The sequence below is a fragment of the Cupressus sempervirens genome, chromosome 1 (genome assembly GCF_028749045.1).
Source record: "Cupressus sempervirens isolate cs-2001-9-10 chromosome 1, ASM2874904v1, whole genome shotgun sequence".
NCBI classification, from domain to species: Eukaryota; Viridiplantae; Streptophyta; class Pinopsida; order Cupressales; family Cupressaceae; genus Cupressus; species Cupressus sempervirens.
Genome location: NC_143118.1, coordinates 203,752,620 through 203,771,751, shown reverse-complemented (window position 1 = coordinate 203,771,751; position 19,132 = coordinate 203,752,620). Strand labels below are relative to the sequence as shown.

The 19,132-nt window shown below is 35.8% G+C and overlaps 1 protein-coding gene across 1 annotated transcript in view; it reads right to left on the bottom strand.

The window, feature by feature from the left end:
• Positions 1-2,251: 2,251 nt before the first annotated feature.
• LOC149576832 (kinesin-like protein KIN-7N) overlaps positions 2,252-19,132 on the bottom strand; it is a 135,328-nt gene continuing 118,447 nt past the window's right edge. The window contains exons 15-23 of the mRNA XM_089820355.1: positions 5,042-5,116; positions 4,900-4,955; positions 4,683-4,785; positions 4,035-4,538; positions 3,854-3,939; positions 3,402-3,633; positions 3,218-3,289; positions 3,005-3,133; positions 2,252-2,678 (exon numbers count right to left, since the gene is read on the bottom strand). Coding sequence (XP_089676481.1) covers positions 2,418-2,678; positions 3,005-3,133; positions 3,218-3,289; positions 3,402-3,633; positions 3,854-3,939; positions 4,035-4,538; positions 4,683-4,785; positions 4,900-4,955; positions 5,042-5,116 — 1,518 coding nt within the window. The 3' untranslated portion in view covers positions 2,252-2,417. The remainder of the gene's footprint in view (positions 2,679-3,004; positions 3,134-3,217; positions 3,290-3,401; positions 3,634-3,853; positions 3,940-4,034; positions 4,539-4,682; positions 4,786-4,899; positions 4,956-5,041; positions 5,117-19,132) is intronic.

The window sequence follows — 19,132 nt, the reverse complement described above, 5'->3', positions numbered from 1 at the left end:
GTTCGTGTTAAAGGATTGATCCTTGTTTAAGGACATGAACCCCTACTAAATGGTTTCCAACCCTATTAGGAACTGATGAGATCAAAAGGCTCACTACCAAAGCACACTACCCAAAGGATGAAAGGTTGAACCACCTTCTAGATAACAAATCCAATAAGCTTGAAGTAACTGAGCACTAACACACTTGTTTTCTTTATAGAGATTCCACTCATACTTCTTCCCACAACATTTGGAAATTTTTCAATTGTGCTCTAATATTCCAGCATCAAGGCTTGTATACAATCATTTCACATCATTCCATACATTACAAATGAAGGAAATTACTTTCCTTTATAAGAAATACAAACAAGCAGTTAGGTCAGCAATTCAGGACTTTCCCAATGCTCAAATAAATAAATAGGACCACACTAAGACATACGTGACTTCTTAAACAAATATGCAACCATTACATAAATTAATCCACATGCTAGGATCCATAAAAAAAAATTGTCAATAAAGATCAACAAGCTACATCCTCTAGTCAATTGTTATGATTATATATCACATGTTACATTCTAGCATCCATTTCAACATAAACCAAATGATCCAGAAATCCATAAATACGTGCACAACAGTCTTCTATCATCTTCTACTCTCACAAACATTAAGTTCAACTCCTCATTAGGTTACATCCAAAATACTGCAACTCCCTTTGGCATAATTCCCTATCCACTAGCTTGTAACCAATAATTCCCTGTCCACTAGCTTGCAAACAATCTTCACTAAATCAACTACATCTCATCCAAAACAACACAAGAAGTATTGTGACCATAGACATAATGCATAGACTCAACCTCCAACACAAAATCATGCTCACATACTTAGGACTATCAAACACTTTTAGTATTGTACTAAACAATAAGCCTACAACATACAAAATCCGTGTCTATTTGCAAGCACAAAACATATGTTGACATCAATGACAAAACATGTTATCAACATGTTTGTCATCTCAAAAATCTCTCATATTAGTACCAAACTCAGCACCTTTTTCATCTAAATCCTAATTCATTAATTGATCCTTCACTAAATAACTCATCTCCTTGATTCCTAACCTCACTAACCTTCTATTTTTAAAATATTTTTTTCCAAATGTGACCTTTTTCTTTGCTTTTTTTCATCTCTTATACAAATGTGACATGTGACATGTGACATGCACTTGTCACTTCTTCACTTTCCACACCTTCCAACTCTTAATACAAACAATTGTTTAGTTTTGAGGTCACACATATGAGAGATAACAACTATGCATCTCTTACATGTCAATTTGAAAAGTTGCCCTCTTCTTGCTCACATGTGAGGATGAAATGCTAGAAAATCACTTACACATGTCAAAGGCATGTCTTTTTATTGTTTTATTTTGAGCTCGCACATATGAGAGATAACAACTTTGCATCTCTTACATGTCAATTTCAAAAGTTGACCTCTTTAACCTCATCTTGCTCACACATGAGGATGAAAAGCCGCATCATCTCTTACACATGTCAAAGGCATGTCTTTTTTCAAACTCGATGTCTTTTACACATGCAACTTGCAAGTTATCTTACACATGTCATAGACACATCACTTTCCATTCCCTCTATATTTTATGTCACAAGAATACATGTCATCTTCTTAAATCAATCCTAATTGTTCATTTATCATTGAATCATAGTCATTGATTCACCTTATGAAAAAATTATAAATTGAGCTCTTTGGTCTTGTTTTGATCATCCACCTGCACCATATCGATTTGCTGCATTCACTTTGGCTGGGACTCCAAACTGTGAAGTTAGTAATATTCTTGGTGTTTGCATTTGTTTTTATGTTCAAATACATGGTTTACCATTTTATTTTCATTCATTACATATTTGAGTTATTCTATATTTTAATTCAGCTTATTTATTTAATTTTAAATGATCAATTTAATGGGTAAATATATTGATTTTTTAGAATAACTTTTAATTTGGAATTAATTATCACTTTTATTGATTACTCAATTCAAAAAACTAATTATTAGATCCAAAAAACTAATATTTTTATATTTATTACTATAATATTCATTAAAAAAAACTGTAATTTCAATAGAAAGAGGCTATTACAGTCTGTACACTTCAGGTGATAATGGATTCAGATTACTAGAGTAATGAACACTCTGCACGTTATCCTCAATAATAATAGAAGAATGTAGCGGATGCTTAGTTGCACATAACAAGAATGCTGACCATAGAACTTAGAAAAGTAAATCCAGAATTGCATTGATGACTTTGTGAAACTTTCACAAACAGCTAAATATGTTACATTAAAATTTTGATATTTACATAAGGAAATCACAGGTACATAATTTTCAGAACGTCTAGCACATGGCCACCCATGTCAACACTTTATTGACATGAAATTTATTTTTTAAAGACTAAGATATTTTCTTTGTTTATAATCCCATTACAATCGGATTTATGTAGATAATTAGACTCTGAAGTTTTAGCAGATTTTCCCCTGTTTACGTCGATGACCTTTAAGGGAGATCTTGTTTGCAATCTCACTGAGCTACTTGGTAGCTGAACACATCCAATTTCCTTGTCCATTTCTTGTTTCCGAAGTGCAACATCTACTTCTACGAATTCTGCTTCTAAAACAGGACTTTCCAATACAGCCACACTCTGCATGATGAGCAGATGTTAATACACATATAACCTTTTTTTAATGATTAGGATCCCTTCTCCGTCCCTTAATTTGCCTTCACAAGATAATGATCTTCGGAGGCTCTTACATTAATCATAAAAAGAAAATTGGACATAAATTTATTATGTTATATAGAATTATATCAATATGTAGCTGGACATGAAAAACAGAAAATGTAATCAGAACTGGTGAATTATCTGATTCAATAAAATGTGAATCCTCAAGTTGCTTTGATAAAATATGAGGAGAAACCCATCTAGCCACTAGTTGAAATGTCGGACTTTAGAAAGAAAATCAAGCTTACCTGGACTCGATGAATTATTTTGGCAGATTGAACTTTTGAAGTAGTTCTCCTTGTTGTAGAGCAATATTCAGTCTTTTCCTTCAACGTTATTAATTCTTGCTGCAAACTTCGATTTCTCTTCAGAGTTTCCTGTATATGAATATATACACTAAGAAATGCTATGCATAATGTTTCGTTCAACTAGCCTCAAAAATGCACAATAGTAAAAATTACCTCTAGCCTTGATAACAAAGTATCTCTTTCTCTATCAACTTCTTTCAGCCTCCTAAGTTCCTTTCTCCATTTCTGCAGGTAAAATAAATAAACGCAGTATCAATTCAGAATCATGTCAGCAAATTTCTGTCCATTTACTAAAGTATATTGCTCCATAAAAATGCTGTATGAAAATGTTAACAACCTTAACATGAGAAATCTGTCTCCCGAGCTTTTTTAATCGTAGCTGGGCTTTCGTGTTTTCCTTTTGAATCTTGGCAATTTCATTCCGCTTGTAAGCTTCTTGCTCAGCAGTAGGAAATTGTTCCATGAGGAGCTCAATTTCTTTCATGTAACAATCACACTGACTCCTCAACTTCTGTAACTCAATTTCCATATGTGATGGAGAATTCACATCAAGAACCTGTAATCTAGCTCTGGCATTCAGACCATCAAATGAAGTTAAATCAAAACAATAGGATTTTGGTATTACAATTATCATTCACCTTATCAAATATTTAAAGCAAAATATACAACTCCACCAACTTCAGTTCCTGTCAATAAATACTAACATTCTGCAGCTTTGAATACCAAGTGCTAAACTCGATTGCATGCTTAAAAACATTTTACCAAAAATGTTAAAATATAACAGCATACCGTAAATCATCAACTTCAATTTTGAGTTCAACAACATGCAGTTCTGCAGCTGCAAGTTTTACCTCCAATGACTGGGCCCTTCCCATCTGCACCTTTAATTATGTTAGCTCAAAATGCAATTCTTATGCAACATTAAAAGTTGAGTTTTTAAGATATCAGTGCATAAACTACAGAAAATTACCTTCTTGCAGAATTTCTTGAAAACCTTGAATGCCATTTCTCTTTCCTCTGGAGTTAAGTGCCTCCCCCAGCCTTGAAGATTAACCAAATCAAAACTTGGGTCAGAAAGGGTCAAATCATTGACAGTAGCATCTGTTTCATAATCCATGTGTGATATTTCCGAGTCTTTATTACTGAGCTTCATTACCAGCTCATCAGGATCAGCAATGTTACACATATCCTCCTGACCAATGTCTAATATTTCATTGAAATTCAGACAGGAACCTGTCCTTTCTAATGAAGAATCATCATGGAGCAGCTGCAGACATGCATATACATCTCCAATGCTTCTTGCATGCTTAGTAGCTGTCAATACCATGTCCTTTACCACGGTACTATAGAGGTGAAGTTCTGCCTGTTCACTAGATGCTTGAGCCAATATTTTCTCAAGAAACTCCATCTGATCTCGAATTTGATCAAGCAGCATCTCTGCCCGTGTTTTTGAAAGAAGAAGGGAAATATTCTCCTACAAGCATGGATTTTTGAAGGAAGATAACTATGAATAAACTTGCAAAACTGATGGGTGGATTGCAAAATGCAGTTATCTAAATAAAATATTCATGATAGAAAATGAACTTTCAGATAAAAAAGGATATGCTTTCAAACCGACTTTTCTAAGATTTTGTTCATTTTCCTGTGTACGTAGTAGCTGCATCCATGTTTCTTTTAATAGATCCCTAATCCATCTCTCACCATCTTGAAGCTCAAGAATTCTAGAAAATCCTCAATATAAAGATTTAAAAAATGTGTCAATTCTGAGATTATGGTCGATTCAATATAACAAATGTGAAAGTAAGTTTAGGAATGTGAAGATATGGACAGCATACTTCACAATGAAACAATTATATAAGTTCGGTATTTTTCTCTCTTCAGCTAGTTGTGCCTGCCATTAAAAAAACATACAGACAAAAATCAAAAGAAATATTTAGAAAACTCCATGATTTTGTCTAACAAATTATACTGTGCTACCTTGAGCTGAGCATTTTCCTCCAGAAGTTTCTGTAGCCGCAACTCAGTTTTCTCCACCTCCATTGAACCGGTTGTCTACAATCAAAGTGAACATATTAGAGAAATCAGCATAGTTGGTGTTATTAAGCAACTTTGAGAGGGCAATGTCTAAAAGTCATACAGCGAGACTAGAGCTTACAATTCAATGCTTAACAAGTACTCATAACTTCAAGAGGGCAATGTCTGTAAGTCTTAGAGTAAGAATACAGCTTGCAAGACAATGCTTAACAAGTTCTCGTTACCTCCTAAATGCTGGTATCGCTAGGGAATGCCCATACCATAACCTTAATAAGAATGGCCTGATTTACAGTAATTATAGTTATGGGATCATAAATGACCCAATTAAGGATTATGTGGTCCATAGTTCATTATTATAGTTCCCAATACAATCAATGGGTTAGGGTGTAACAGCTCCTCCACCATCACCCTTTAGACAAGTGTTGTCTTCATGAAATATTCATATTCCTATGTTCAGTATTTTTAATTGGAAAGTCTATCCACTTAATGAGGAGCTCAGTGATTGACCTAGTCCTCAGCTTTATTGCAAGTTTCTAGAATATTTACTTTGAACCGAAGATGATTCTTCCCTCTTCATTAATCTTAATGTTGTACAACATATATTTTTTGTTGTTTGAGGTAACTCTAGCTTCTATATCACACTTGTTATTTCACTGAGTGCTTGTTATTTCGTTTGGTGCTTCAAGAAATTTTATTACATTGCTGCAACCTAAAAGGCCCAACCCCTCACTTCAAAGTTTCTTGAACTTTGGTGCTGGCCTAGCCAATACTTCATTCAATTAGGGTCATCACAATTATCTCCTAACTAGAAAGTAATTATTCATCTTTTTAGTGATCTTAAAACTGCCAACTCTTGGCGATGATCGAGTCTCTAGAGTAAAAAATTAGCACTATTTGCATAGCATGAAAACTCAATAGTTATGGATCCTTTATATGCAATCCCCTTAATCCAAATGCCTTAACCTAAAAATGGAAACACAAGAGCAGAACCTATAAAGTCATCTTAAAGAATATCGAAGTTTTAAACCATTTGAATGACATAGGACTAGTCAAACAATAGCCCCCTATGGCAACTTTGATGTTATGACATTTTGCAGAATAACTAACAAGTTTATCCATTTGCAATCATAACTTCAAATTCTAGTGCTGGAAATATACGTGTTCAAATTTGTGGAAAGCTTTTGTTGATGAAATTGTGAATATACCTAAATCAATGAATATTGCAACTCAATTTTTTAAAACTCCAAATACTTTTAAGGGTTTGTGGGGCACTAATACCTAATAAGAAATACAAAAATGATTTAGGGTCGAGCTCTTCAAACAATAACTTTAATGCCACCAATATCTTTGTATCTTCTACTTCATCTCAATCTTCTTGCTCGCATTAGCTTCACAAGATTTGCGGATGTGTATTTCCTCTTAAGGATTCTAGAAAACTTTATGAATTTAAGAAATTAGATATTTTCCTTAAGCATCTCACATACTTTTTGGCTTTGCTTAACCAAGCCTCTTGCCCTAGTGCTCTATTGTCTACAATAACTAAATCCTAAAAAGTTAGTATTGGGTGGATATTTTGCAATCGACAATTTGTATAGCTTCAGTTGCAAAACGGGAATACCAACTAGAGCATGTTAGACAAAGCCTCTCCTACCTTAAACCGAACACTCATATTCTCATTGTTCCTTGGGTCAACACAAGATAAGCAAGAAGTTTAGAGATACTTACAAGGGTGTTACCAATATGTTTTCCTCTTGTTTCAAGAAAGAATCCACTTACTCCTAGAGCAGGTAATGGACAAGATATATCTCTTAAATATACTTCTATCTTAAAATTGGAAATAGTGATACCGATAAATTCACAAGCTGATTGGAAGTGTACTAGCTAAGATCTATGTCTATTTATTCTATTCTATAAAGGTAAGTCTCTATGGGGCACACACACTTCCAAAAGTAGATGAAAGTAACTTAATTCTTATAATATGCATGAATATAAGACAGCAATACAAACTACAGACACAACTTCTAATTTTTATCACCACAATCGCTTCCAAAAACAACTTCAAAACAAATTGTTTCTTATATTCACTTTTCTCCAGATACAAACAAGATTTGCATGAACTCAAGAAAGTAATACAAATTGCAGTCACAACTTCCAATTTATATGACCACAATCTTTTCCAGCCACAGCTTCGAAACAAATTGCTTCTTCTATTTACTTTTCATTAGAACTTGTACAAAAAATCATAGTTATGCTTGCACAAATTCTCAAGAGATTTCTTGCATACGAAAAGATGATTATTTACAAAGAAGGGTACTCCTTTATATAGGCAAAGGAGTGAGAGAAAAGAAGAGAAAAAGGTGGGAGAAACTCAACCACCTTGACTGAGTCAAAAAGGAAAGGAGACTTATTCAATTCCATGGCTAGAGGCACAGGTAATTCGATTGTATGCAAATCAATTACACCCAACATGTCTTCTAAGAAAAATGACGACAATGTTGGAGCCCTAGGCGGTTCCTGTATTATAAGCCACTCCATTCACTTTGATAACTATGGTGTTGTATCTTTTGATGGCCTCTTGATTCACTTTGATGAATTGTCGGTTGTCATTTGTAAACTTGATGTAATCAAGCTTTTCCACATTCCACAGTTGTTTGTAGCTTCTTCTTTGTCAGATTTGAATATTCTAGAGTTTTCAGTGCTTTGAACACCTTCTCAATGATGTTCGGATGTAACCTCAGAACAACTTACCCATCAGCATCTTTTAACTGTTTTTTTTAATTGATTGACGCATTTCCACACAAACTCAGGTTCTAGGACAGTCATTGGGAAAATGGAGACCAAATAAATATTGCTTCTTTTGATTCGAAGCATCTTGTTGACCGGATGTCTCTATTCTTTGAAGAAATTATGACATATCTTGACTTAAAGAGTTTGCTGCAACATGAAAATTCCGAAGAGTTAAAACATCTTTCAATGGGATTGAATCCATGAGGACTCCAAGTTTTGGCTTGAGTGGATAAGAATGCAAGTAGATGTCGCTTGGAAGCATGTGGATCAGAAACTTCATGTTTAAAAACAAAAGTTTCTCCAAAATCAAGATTTAGAAATACATTTGCATCTGTCGAAAACTCATTATTTTTAACTTGTGCAAATGTGTAATTGAGTTTCAAAAGTCCGGTTACATATTTGGGAAATGTGGAGTTGGGCAAACTTAGAAATGGAATGAATATGAAGAAGGAAACGTGTAAAGCTACTTGCATTCTTTGAGATAAACTTCAAGTTTTTCCTCACAAACTTGCTCTCAAAAAGCAACAAAAACAAGCAAAAACAAACAAACAAAGTATTTACAAAACAAAGAAAAGAAAAAACCAAACCTCTTGCTTTGACACAAAATGGAAGCTTTCAAACACATCGACCTTGCAAGAAATTTCGTTTTTGAGAGCATGAATATTTTGCATTACAAAGAATGAGAGTTTGAATTAATCTAGGGCTGCAAATGGACAAATAAAAAGCAAAGAGCAAAAGAATGCATTAAGTATGCAACAAGAACAAGAAATGCAAACAAAAACAAAGATTTACACTTACTTGGAGAGCAAAGAGCAAATCTTGGAGCAATGAGGAAGTTGGAATGAAACTCTCTTCTCCAAATTGGGTTTTTCAAATACATTTACACACTGCATTCAAGAGCTTTCAAAAATCTTCCATTTGGCCCAAAAAATGCACTTTTCCAGCTCTATTACACATTTAAATGATGCGGAAATGAGTTGCTCATGTGCAGATCACAATTTTCATTCCCAAAATGACATTGCATTTTGAGTTTCTAATGCAAATCAGACTTTTCTAGTTCATTAGCAAATTTAAAATGTGCAAATGGTAAACTTCTAAGGCAAATCAGGCTTTTCCAGCTTGTTTACAGAATTTACATGCAAACCATTCAAGTGCAAATCATACTTTTTGGGAGCATTTGCATATTTAAAAATGAGGCATATGCAAAGTCTAAGAGTATGCAACTGGAATGCCCAACTAAAATTGCACTTCTTGACATGTCTTGCACGTTAGAATGGAAGGCTTATAAGCAGATCAGACTTTTTCAAGTCATTTGCAAATCGCACTTTCTTAATGCATTTACACACTGGAGTTAAATGGCAATATACAGATTGGTCTTTTCCGACCTCTTTACATATAATCTTTTCCCATCAAACACCCAAATTCGGGTCTTAAATGAGCATTTACATGTGTTAAATGCAATGGCAAGAGCATAAAGTTGAAACGCATATGCAAATCAAGGTTTACAACATATTTAAAATATGGTGTATATGCAATGAGGAAGCACATACAAACTCAAACGCCCAAATGGAATGCACTTTTCAAGTTGAAATGAATGTTCCTAGTGTAAATCAAGGTTTTCAAAACATAAAGCATATTATATATTTGCTTTTTCATAGAAATCGCACATTTCAAACCCATTTACATGTTGCCTTGTTGCATAAAAACCCAATCATAAAGCTGGTCGCACTTTTTGGGGAGGATTACATATTGCATTTTACATGTAAATGAGCAAATCGGGGTTTTCACAGTCATTTTTACATATTCAAATACATGTAAAACCACGTAGACAAGTTGTTTTGATAGAAAACAAGTGCTTTTTGCAAGCTAATTGTGGTTTTTGGAGGTAAATACACATTACATATTCAAAAATATGTTATATGCAATATGCAATTGACTCCAAAAGGTCTGATTTCCCTCTTGGAGTGAGGAAATACAAGCAAAATTGGGCTTTTGAGTGCAACTATGTGTATTTGACATACACAACTTACTACTTCTATTTAGCACATGTTTAATTGATTCACTTAAGTGAATCTCACTTTTTGTTGTCGATTACATATTTACACATGACATTTTTGTGTTGTGTAAATGGGTCGAAAAAGAGAGATTTTCACTTAAGTAATTTAAGTTATAACAATAAAGTGTAAATAACATCAAATTAGATTAAAAGTGCACTTTATTAACTTAAATGGATTAAGTTATAACTTAAGAGATCAAAAGGTGTAACGATATAACTTAAAACAAATTGTAAAGTGATTTAAGTCATATATTTCAAAAAGTGCAACATAACATAATATTATATAAGGTCTAATATTTAGAATATGCAATCGGGGTTCTAATACTTGATTACACATTTACTCAAACCTTAATAACTTTTGATTAACAACTTTGATTAAGTCCCAAGATAGCTCAAAACAAAGGCATGACAGAAAGCAAGAGATTGAAGGAAACAAAAAAAACTAAAACAATCCAAACAAACATGTTAAAATGCAAAAAAGGACTTTACAGGCCTCAAAAATCAAGTATATGCTACTAGACTTAAAAAGACAGATGACTTGATGAGAAACTCCAATAAAAAGACTCACAATATGAATTGGGAAGGATGAATTGACTAATTTTTGTCAATCACACAGTGAGTTAACTTAGACAAATATGAAACTTAATTGGCAAAGTTTCCGAGTGTTGCCTCCATTCTATGATGATAAAATGAAGGACAACAGTTGGCTCTGTCTGGCAAACGTAACTTGTTTGTCCTTGAAAACAATGAGTAACATAGAATCGAGCTCTCTAAGTGCATTTCTCCATTCCATTGGGCTATAGAGTCAAGCGACCAAAAACAAAAAGAATCTAACGCAACAAACACAAAGCAAATCTAGTTAAAAATAAACAAACTAGTGCAAATGCATAAAGAAAAATCTACTAATTAAAACTAGCCGATAATGCAAATTTTTAGATGAAACCATTCATTTGCTCAACAAAATACCTAGCTTTTTCAGCAGCTTGCAGTACCTTGCATGTTTACAAGCAATTTCATATAGATGGAACACCGACAACTAGAGCAATCATGTTTAATGCCTAATGTAACACCTCTTGGAAGAGATGGAAAAATTCACCTTTTTGAGATATATCATGTGTATGGCTGCTCCAAGATAGGTCCATGAATTGAAACTGTTCTTGCAGAACTGCCCATGCTTCTTTGACTTCCTCTTTGATTGTATCTGTATGTTTAGGTACATGTGGAATGTCTAGTTTTTTGTTAGCTTCCAAAAAAACAAGATGTCGAACTAAACATCCCCTTGATTGAAGAAATTTTGGATTCTTCTTGCCAACTGCAACTTGCTTGACTAGTTCATCAATCACTAGCACCCCAAGATAATAGAGAAAACCTTACTCATATGATTTTAGTGATGACATGACTATATTGCCTATGTCAACATACTGCTCACAAACTTCTGACTTGAGAAAGTCTTATTTTTTATGAGAAATTGCTTTCAAACACCAAGGTAGAACATTTATGCAAAATGTGCCCAAGTTCATGACCTTGACACACAAATATATCATTTTCAGCTTGACCAAAATTTGTTTGCATGTCCCCTTTTATAGCGTGACTATTTTGAATATTGGAAGAAAAAATTTCCTTCGTCATCTTGTCATCACTGGACTGTTGAGACTGCATGCACCAAATATGAGACTCATCAACTACGTCTTCTTCCTTTTCTTGGAAGAGAACAGCAAGATCACTAACTTCAATTCTTCGAATACAAGATGCTTCATTGTTGTCTTTGCTAATGGTTCTAGTGCAAACTTCTTTGATGGTGAAACTAATTTTTGTTGATTCCCAACAATGGAACTACAAGGAACAGTTGGACGAGGCCTCCATTGTACATCTTCGTGAGGAACAAAGAACATGTCTTGAGCTATTTGCTTTTTGAGGACAAGTGACTCATTTGCTAACTTGTGCACTACAAGATCTGTCTTTGTGATGGAAGAAACTAAATTAGGAAAAAGATAACTTTCTTCAAACCCACTTGCTTCGGTTCATATCTTCCCAACAAGAACAAGATCATCTTCAATTTAAATTGCCAATGACTGTGCAGCTACAAGAGTAGCCAGCGCAAGGACTTGGGAAATTCTTCCACAAGCCATCAGGAAGAGCATGCAGAGGCAGAGCTAGATTCCACAATCCAAAAGTATTTCACCAAGGACCTTGGGTCATTTACATTTCTTTGGTAAACGCTTGAAACAACTACAAGAAATAAAATTACAACGAATATTTACAATGAAAAAGGACATTGATATATGCTTCAAATGAAAGCGTGAGGCTCTCAAATTTGCATTGTTTCCCAAACAAAGTCATCAAAAACTATTAGGTGGATATTTTGCAACCGACAATTTGTATAGCTTTTGTTGCAAAACAAAAGTACCAACCACAACTTGTGAGACAGATTCTATCCTACCTTAAAGAGAAGGCAATGTGGACAAGGTAAGAATTCATGTGAAAAGAGAGACAACTCTTCATATCAATTAGTTGCTCACATATTGTTGTGTTGATGATTTCTCCAAAAGTATTTACCAAGGACCTTGGGTCATTTACATTTCTTTGGTAAACACTTGAAACAACTACAAGAAATAAAATTACAACGAATATTTACAATGAAAAAGGACATTGATATATGCTTCAAATGAAAGCGTCAGGCTCTCAAAGTTGCATTGTTTCTCAAACAAAGTCATCAAAAACTGTTGGGTGGATATTTTGCAACCGACAATTTGTATAGATTTTGTTGCAAAACAGAAGTACCAACCACAGCTTGTGAGACAGAGTCTATCCTACCTTAAAGAGAAGGCAATGTGGACAAGGTAAGAATTCATGTGAAAAGAGAGACAACTCTTCATATCAATTAGTTGCTCGCATATTGTTGTGTTGATGATTTCTCCCCAACAGATGTGTTCTCTTGTTTGTAGAATCTACTAGATGCGTTTGTACATCCATTGTTCAAAATGGTTGAGTAGAGTAATCAGATCATTCACTTCTTGACAAAAATCATCCTATACATCACCTTTTGGCATCTAAAGAAATTGATTCTCTTTTGATCAACCAATTTTCATTGGAAAACTTGAGGTAATTAAGTTTGTACTCATTCCATGTTTGTTACGAATTCTATTTCTCTAGATCTACACGTTCTAGATTACCGGCACTTTGAAAACCTTCTCAATGATGCCCAAATGTAATCAGAACAACTTTCCCATCGGTATCCTTGATTAATTTTGCTTTTGGATCAAAATGCTTTGGCACATTCCCACATGAACTCAAGTTTTGGGAAAGCCATTGGGAAAGTGGAGACCAAATGAATATTGCCTCATTTGATTTGAAGCATATCTTCCTAACAGGATGTCTCTACTCTTTGTAGAAAATCTGACATATCACCATCACCAGTCTTTGTATCTCTAATTCCATCATATGAGGACAAAACTTCAGAGGGAGTGGTGTGAGTCAATTCTTTGTCATATTGATACTTCGTTTTACTATTACCTTTGGAAAGTGGAGATTCTCCAGACATATCTCTACTTAGAGAGTTTGTTGCACCATGAAAAATCCAAAAGGGTGAAAACATCTTCTAATGGGATCGAATCCATGACAGATCAAAGATTTGGACAACAGTGATAGATCTATGGATGGTAAGCATTCTAGGTATGACTTAGATACTTTTTTAACACTTAGAAAGGCTGGAAAAGGTGCGGACAGCTTCTTTTTTGGGCACAAATGATCAAAATTGGGTTTTCCAAAGAGGATTGTATATGGGAAAAATGTAGTCTTTGGCTTCAATGGCTAACAACGCAAGTGGATGTAGCTTGGAAGCATGTGGATAGGAAACTTTATGTTTTAAAATGAGAGTTTCACCCAAAATCAGGATTTAGAAATACATTTACATATGGTGAAAACTCAAAAGTTTTTACTTGTGTAAATGTGTAATCGGGGTTTTAAAGTCCAGTTACATATTTGGGAAATATGGAGTTAGGCAAATTTGGAGATGGAATGAAGGTGAAGGCTGAAAATGTGGATGGGAACTTGCATTCTTCGAGATAACTTTCATCATTTTCTTTACAAACTTGATCATTAAAAGCACCAAAGAACAAGTAAATATAAACAAAGTATTTACAAAGCAAGAAAAGAAAAGAAAAGCATACCTCTTGCTTTGACACAAAATGAAGACTTTCAAACACCTCAAGCTTGCAAGCAAAATCCTTTTTGAGTGGAAGAACCTTTTTTGCATGAGAGTTTGAATTTATTTGTGTTTAAGAATGTAATAACCCTCCTCAAATCTGCCCTCAAAAATGCTGATGAAAGCTCAAGGAATTTTGTCAAACACTTTGCATACAAGGGGTCATATGACTGATATAACTTTTCAGGTTGCTGCAATAACTCTTGTTTCGATTTGCATCAAAGAGAATGCTTACAAAGACTCCAGATTTGTCTAAACAATGACAAAACATGAATGTGCAACTAATTTTGGCAATATTCAATACAAATATGTGACTTAAACTACTTACAATATGCAGCTACAGCAACTAGTGATTATGACAAATACTTTGGATGCAACCTAAGATGGCATTATGCACTTACAACCAAGTGGCATTAATATAAACACTTAGTATGCAAAATTATGACATTGTTTATGCCAAAAAAAGAACTTACAGCCAATTGACATTTTGTCAAATAATTGGCATGCAAACTAATAAGTTGATCATCAAACTCTAGGTTTGCAATATAGAGAGTCTAAAAATTACAATGCTCTTTCAATTGCAAAATCCTTGCCTTCCTTTGATACCAATAATGCCAAATGGCAAACAAAGACAAGTACAATATGAAAATAGTGAAGTGCTGATGCTATATTTTGTACTCAGCTGAAAACCTACATTTCTCAGAAAATATGCCAAATGAGAGGTGAAGAACCTGATTGTAGATGGCTGTAATAATTTTCTACAATGCTGGCCCTTCTATTTTGCTTTTTCCGATTTGCTTTTTCGACTGCTTTTTCGGATTCGCTTTTTTGAACTGCTTTTACGGTTTGCTTTTTTCGCCTGCTTTTTCGGTTCCGCTTTTTCGGCCTGCTTTTTCGATTCCGCTTTTTTGGGCTGCTTTTTCGTATCTTCTTTTTTCAGACTGCTACCCTGTTGAATCTCAAGACCATATCTTTCAATGGCGTCAAGATTTTCAGCTTGAAGGGATTTCGTCCTTCAAACTATTGAGACATGATCTCCAAAAAAATTTCCAATTTCTTTGATTTTCCCAAGCATGCTTAAAAGAAGCTCTTCCATTTCTTTTATAGTGTTCTCACAAGAGCTCCATCCTTCGTTTTCTCAATGTGGGATAAAACATAACTCCCTTTATGTAACTTATGTCTCCAATGTGTTATAAAATAAAGGGGACTTTTTTAATTTAAATATTTCCCACAAACTATAGTCTATGCATTAATAAAGTTAAATATTTAAATTTAACTTTATAAAATAGCTTATCAATGCAAAACAAATCTTATCAATGATAAACAAGTCTTCTTGCCGATTTTAAACAATTACCATCGACATACCGCTGCCACTGGATGTCCACCCATGCCCAAGATGACTTACTATAAATAGTAAGTATGCTCAAAGTTGCCTCAAAACCCCTCAGAAAGACCTGCAACTGAAACTATCTAGGCCAAATGGCCTCTAAGCCCCTTTAATGTCCTAGTTAGCCTACGGGACCGTGGGGAAATAGGCTAACGACAACATCATGCTATGAATGCTAAAAAGGGGACATTACAGTCCGCCCTTCCCGAAATTGCTTGTCCCCAAGAAATGGCCGAACAACAACCCAATCAATCCACCTGGATCCCAAATGTAGTCATGAACTATATTGCTGTCAGTCAACATAGGCTCCTGCAACAACCTGTGAAAATTAACCAAGAGGAATCCATAAATGAATCGTGAATCACGGTGCAACTGAACTCCAAATCCACTACTGCCACAGTCAGGAACCCACGAGGCACAAACTCTCAAAATATTAGACCCCAAGTAGAGTAGATCACCCAAACTGTCAACATAATAAACACCATCCACACAACCCACCGTGTTATGTGGAATGCACACTCCAACTCTGCTACAATAGTGACCACTCACTGTACATCTGCTGCAGTTAACACAACTATGCAGATTACCGGCCATTGTCTCATAACCATAACACCTATGCACTACTGATGGTGAATAGACATTACACGGTAGATAGAAAAAATGAGAGCCCAGTCCAAACCTGTTTGCCATCAACTCCTCAACACATGGATCAAAAGCAAACCGATGAACATATCCTTTAGTATAATGCCCGTAAAAAGAACCAATCTCAATCAAAGACTCATCCTGCAGACGTGATATGACCAACTGTGATTGATCATCAGCTAAGTCAAAGGATGATATAGTCAAGAGTGCAGAATCAACAACATCACTAGTCTCTGTGCCCTCCAAGTCAAACATATCACAATGCTCAGCTGCAGCGCCCAACTCAGTTGAACCTGCCTCTAGTGGAAATGGACCAAATATGCCAATAGTAGTGTCGTGGACAGATATATCCTCATCTCCACTACCTCTATCAACCTCGAGCATGGACATCCGCGGATCACCAGACACCACGGTCTGTAATTGTACAGAATCTGGTAAAGATTGAAGTTGCTCTAACTCCATGGTCACCTTAGCCAAATGAAATTGTGACTCCTCGAAAGCCAACTGTGTACTCTCAAGAATCTCAGAAGTCACCTCGAGCTGCTGAGTAAGCTCACTCACCTCATCTTCCTTGGCCAATAATGCATCGTATGCTGTACTCCCCCACTCCATAAGATAATCTTTGTCGACTACCAACTGCATATAATTTTTTCTTAGAATTCGGATAGCCTCCCATAAAGAGTGGATCTCTGTCAAGGAAAGATAATTGCCTCCCTGCTCATCACTAGTAGGAGAACCCCATCCATAAACTGCTAACAACTGACGAGCAGCATCGAAATGCTCGCAAGCAATAGAAATGTCTCGCTCGCCAACTCTCAACTAACTAGACACATGATTGTGCCAACTAGTCAAACTCCTATACTCTATCCCTGGTACACTGTCCAAAAGAGTAACCTCATAATAGCTTTCGTCTGTAATACTGCCATCCAAATTCTGCAGTCCAACTGCTGAACTTGTATCATCAAACGAAGTGACTGAAGCATCAACATAAACCTCCGTATCAAAGGAAACTGTTGAGGAGACTAAGTCTTCAAAACTATCCACAACATCCCCCTGGGTGTCATCTGTAATAATCAAATCTTGGGACTCTTCTGTAAACTTTGTCATATCTGAGAGATCATCAACCCATTCCAACAAGAATGGTTGACTGGATACATGAACAATGCCCAACAAAGGTGTGTAAAAACTAATTCCAACATCAAACAAGCTGCTGGCATGGATGAGAACTACACCTGGCAAACTACTAATCAAGTCCATGATGGTGCAACAAATACTACTACCAAAGAATGATAAATATCTCCGGTCAAAACGATCCCAAGTACTAAGATAAGGATCCCAACATCTAATCCATGAACGGAAACCAACTGGCAATTCAAGTAAACTTCTCACTTGAGTAATGTGAACAATACCAACTGACTTCACGGACCTGTCTACAGTCTCTGAATCCGGAGTGTGAATGCTAGACGTACTCATATCATCATCAACATGTGACCCGATTGTAAACGGAAACTGAGTCCCTGCTATATGCACTAACTCCCGAACTGAACTCACCTCAAGACAACGCTCGTCCACATCTCTCAAAATCTTGGAGAGCCAACTTCATTGCCTCCATGCCTTCCTTGATCTGTTGTAAGTCGTCACAAGAAGAACCTGTTGTGACTCCTTTCTGTCTCTCTTGCAGTTGAATCATCCTAATGTGATTCTCAATCAATCCATACATCCTATTATGATGAGATAAAGTCGCGACAATATCCTTGCCCCTTGTCTTCAGCTGGCTTGCCAAACCAAGTGAAGAGCTACTAGCCTCTATCTCATGTGAAGAAGCATCCAACTGTGCTTGATACTCATTTTCTGCAAAGTCCTGAATGCTCACTTTCTAATCAACTGTACTATCCTCAAACATGACAGTATCCTCAACTGTTGTAACTTCATCCATCCCAACTATATTGGAATCACTATCTGTGTCAATCATGCAATCCGGTGTGCCTATGATATCACCTTCTGATGCAACTAGCTCAACCTGCACAACATCTGAAACCCCTTTTGCCTCTGAAGATGATGCAGATAAACCATTACCTGAAGATGTGTTGAAGTCTTCCTGTATCGAATCTGCATGTCTGTTAAACTCCTCATACAAGTTTCTGCCTGTCATAGGGAAAGTATGATCCTTAGGCCTATCAAAGCGTTCAATCAGTCTCTCCGTAAACTCCACATATGAGGTAATGTGTGCATGACCCATAGTGACCATACCATGATGCCACCACTTGTGTGCTAACCCATCCAGGTGAATTGTTGCATACTTAATAGCTTCTTCCTCAGGCATAAGGTTCAATTGTAAGTATGTGTCAAGCTTTTGAACCCAAGCTCTTGCTGTAGACTTCCCCGAGCCTTCATAATATGGTAACTGAAGTTTCCCTACTTTCTTCCATAGCTCATAGCTCTGGTTCTTGTCATGTCCACGTGGCATATGCTTCATCCGCACATCTATATACTCTCTAAAGGTAATTGCAGCAGTAAAATCTGGACCTCCGGCTTCCCAATCTCTCCTCAGCTGGTCCTGTATATCAGTGATCTGGGGCTCTGGTACGGACTGCTCTGGAGCTCTAGGAGGAAATATGGGAATCATGGGCCGCAAACTCACTGTCCTAGTTTGCTGGGGTGCATGACCGAAATTGTTCCCAACTTGTTCGCCTCCATTATGTGCCCCATCCTAATTATTACCATTCTGATTATTTCCTCCACCCACATTAGCATTCAACCCCATTTGACAAGCCATCATCTGCATCATAAGCTCAAATCTCTGACTCTGTTCCTGTGCTCTTTGCTTTGCTGATCGCTGTCCCTGTGCTAAGGTGTCTAATAATTGTAAAAATCTTTCCTTTCCCTGATCTGGACCGGCATTCATTTTGTCAAACATTTTTTCTCTTTATCTGGCTATTCCAAATTTCCAATAAGACC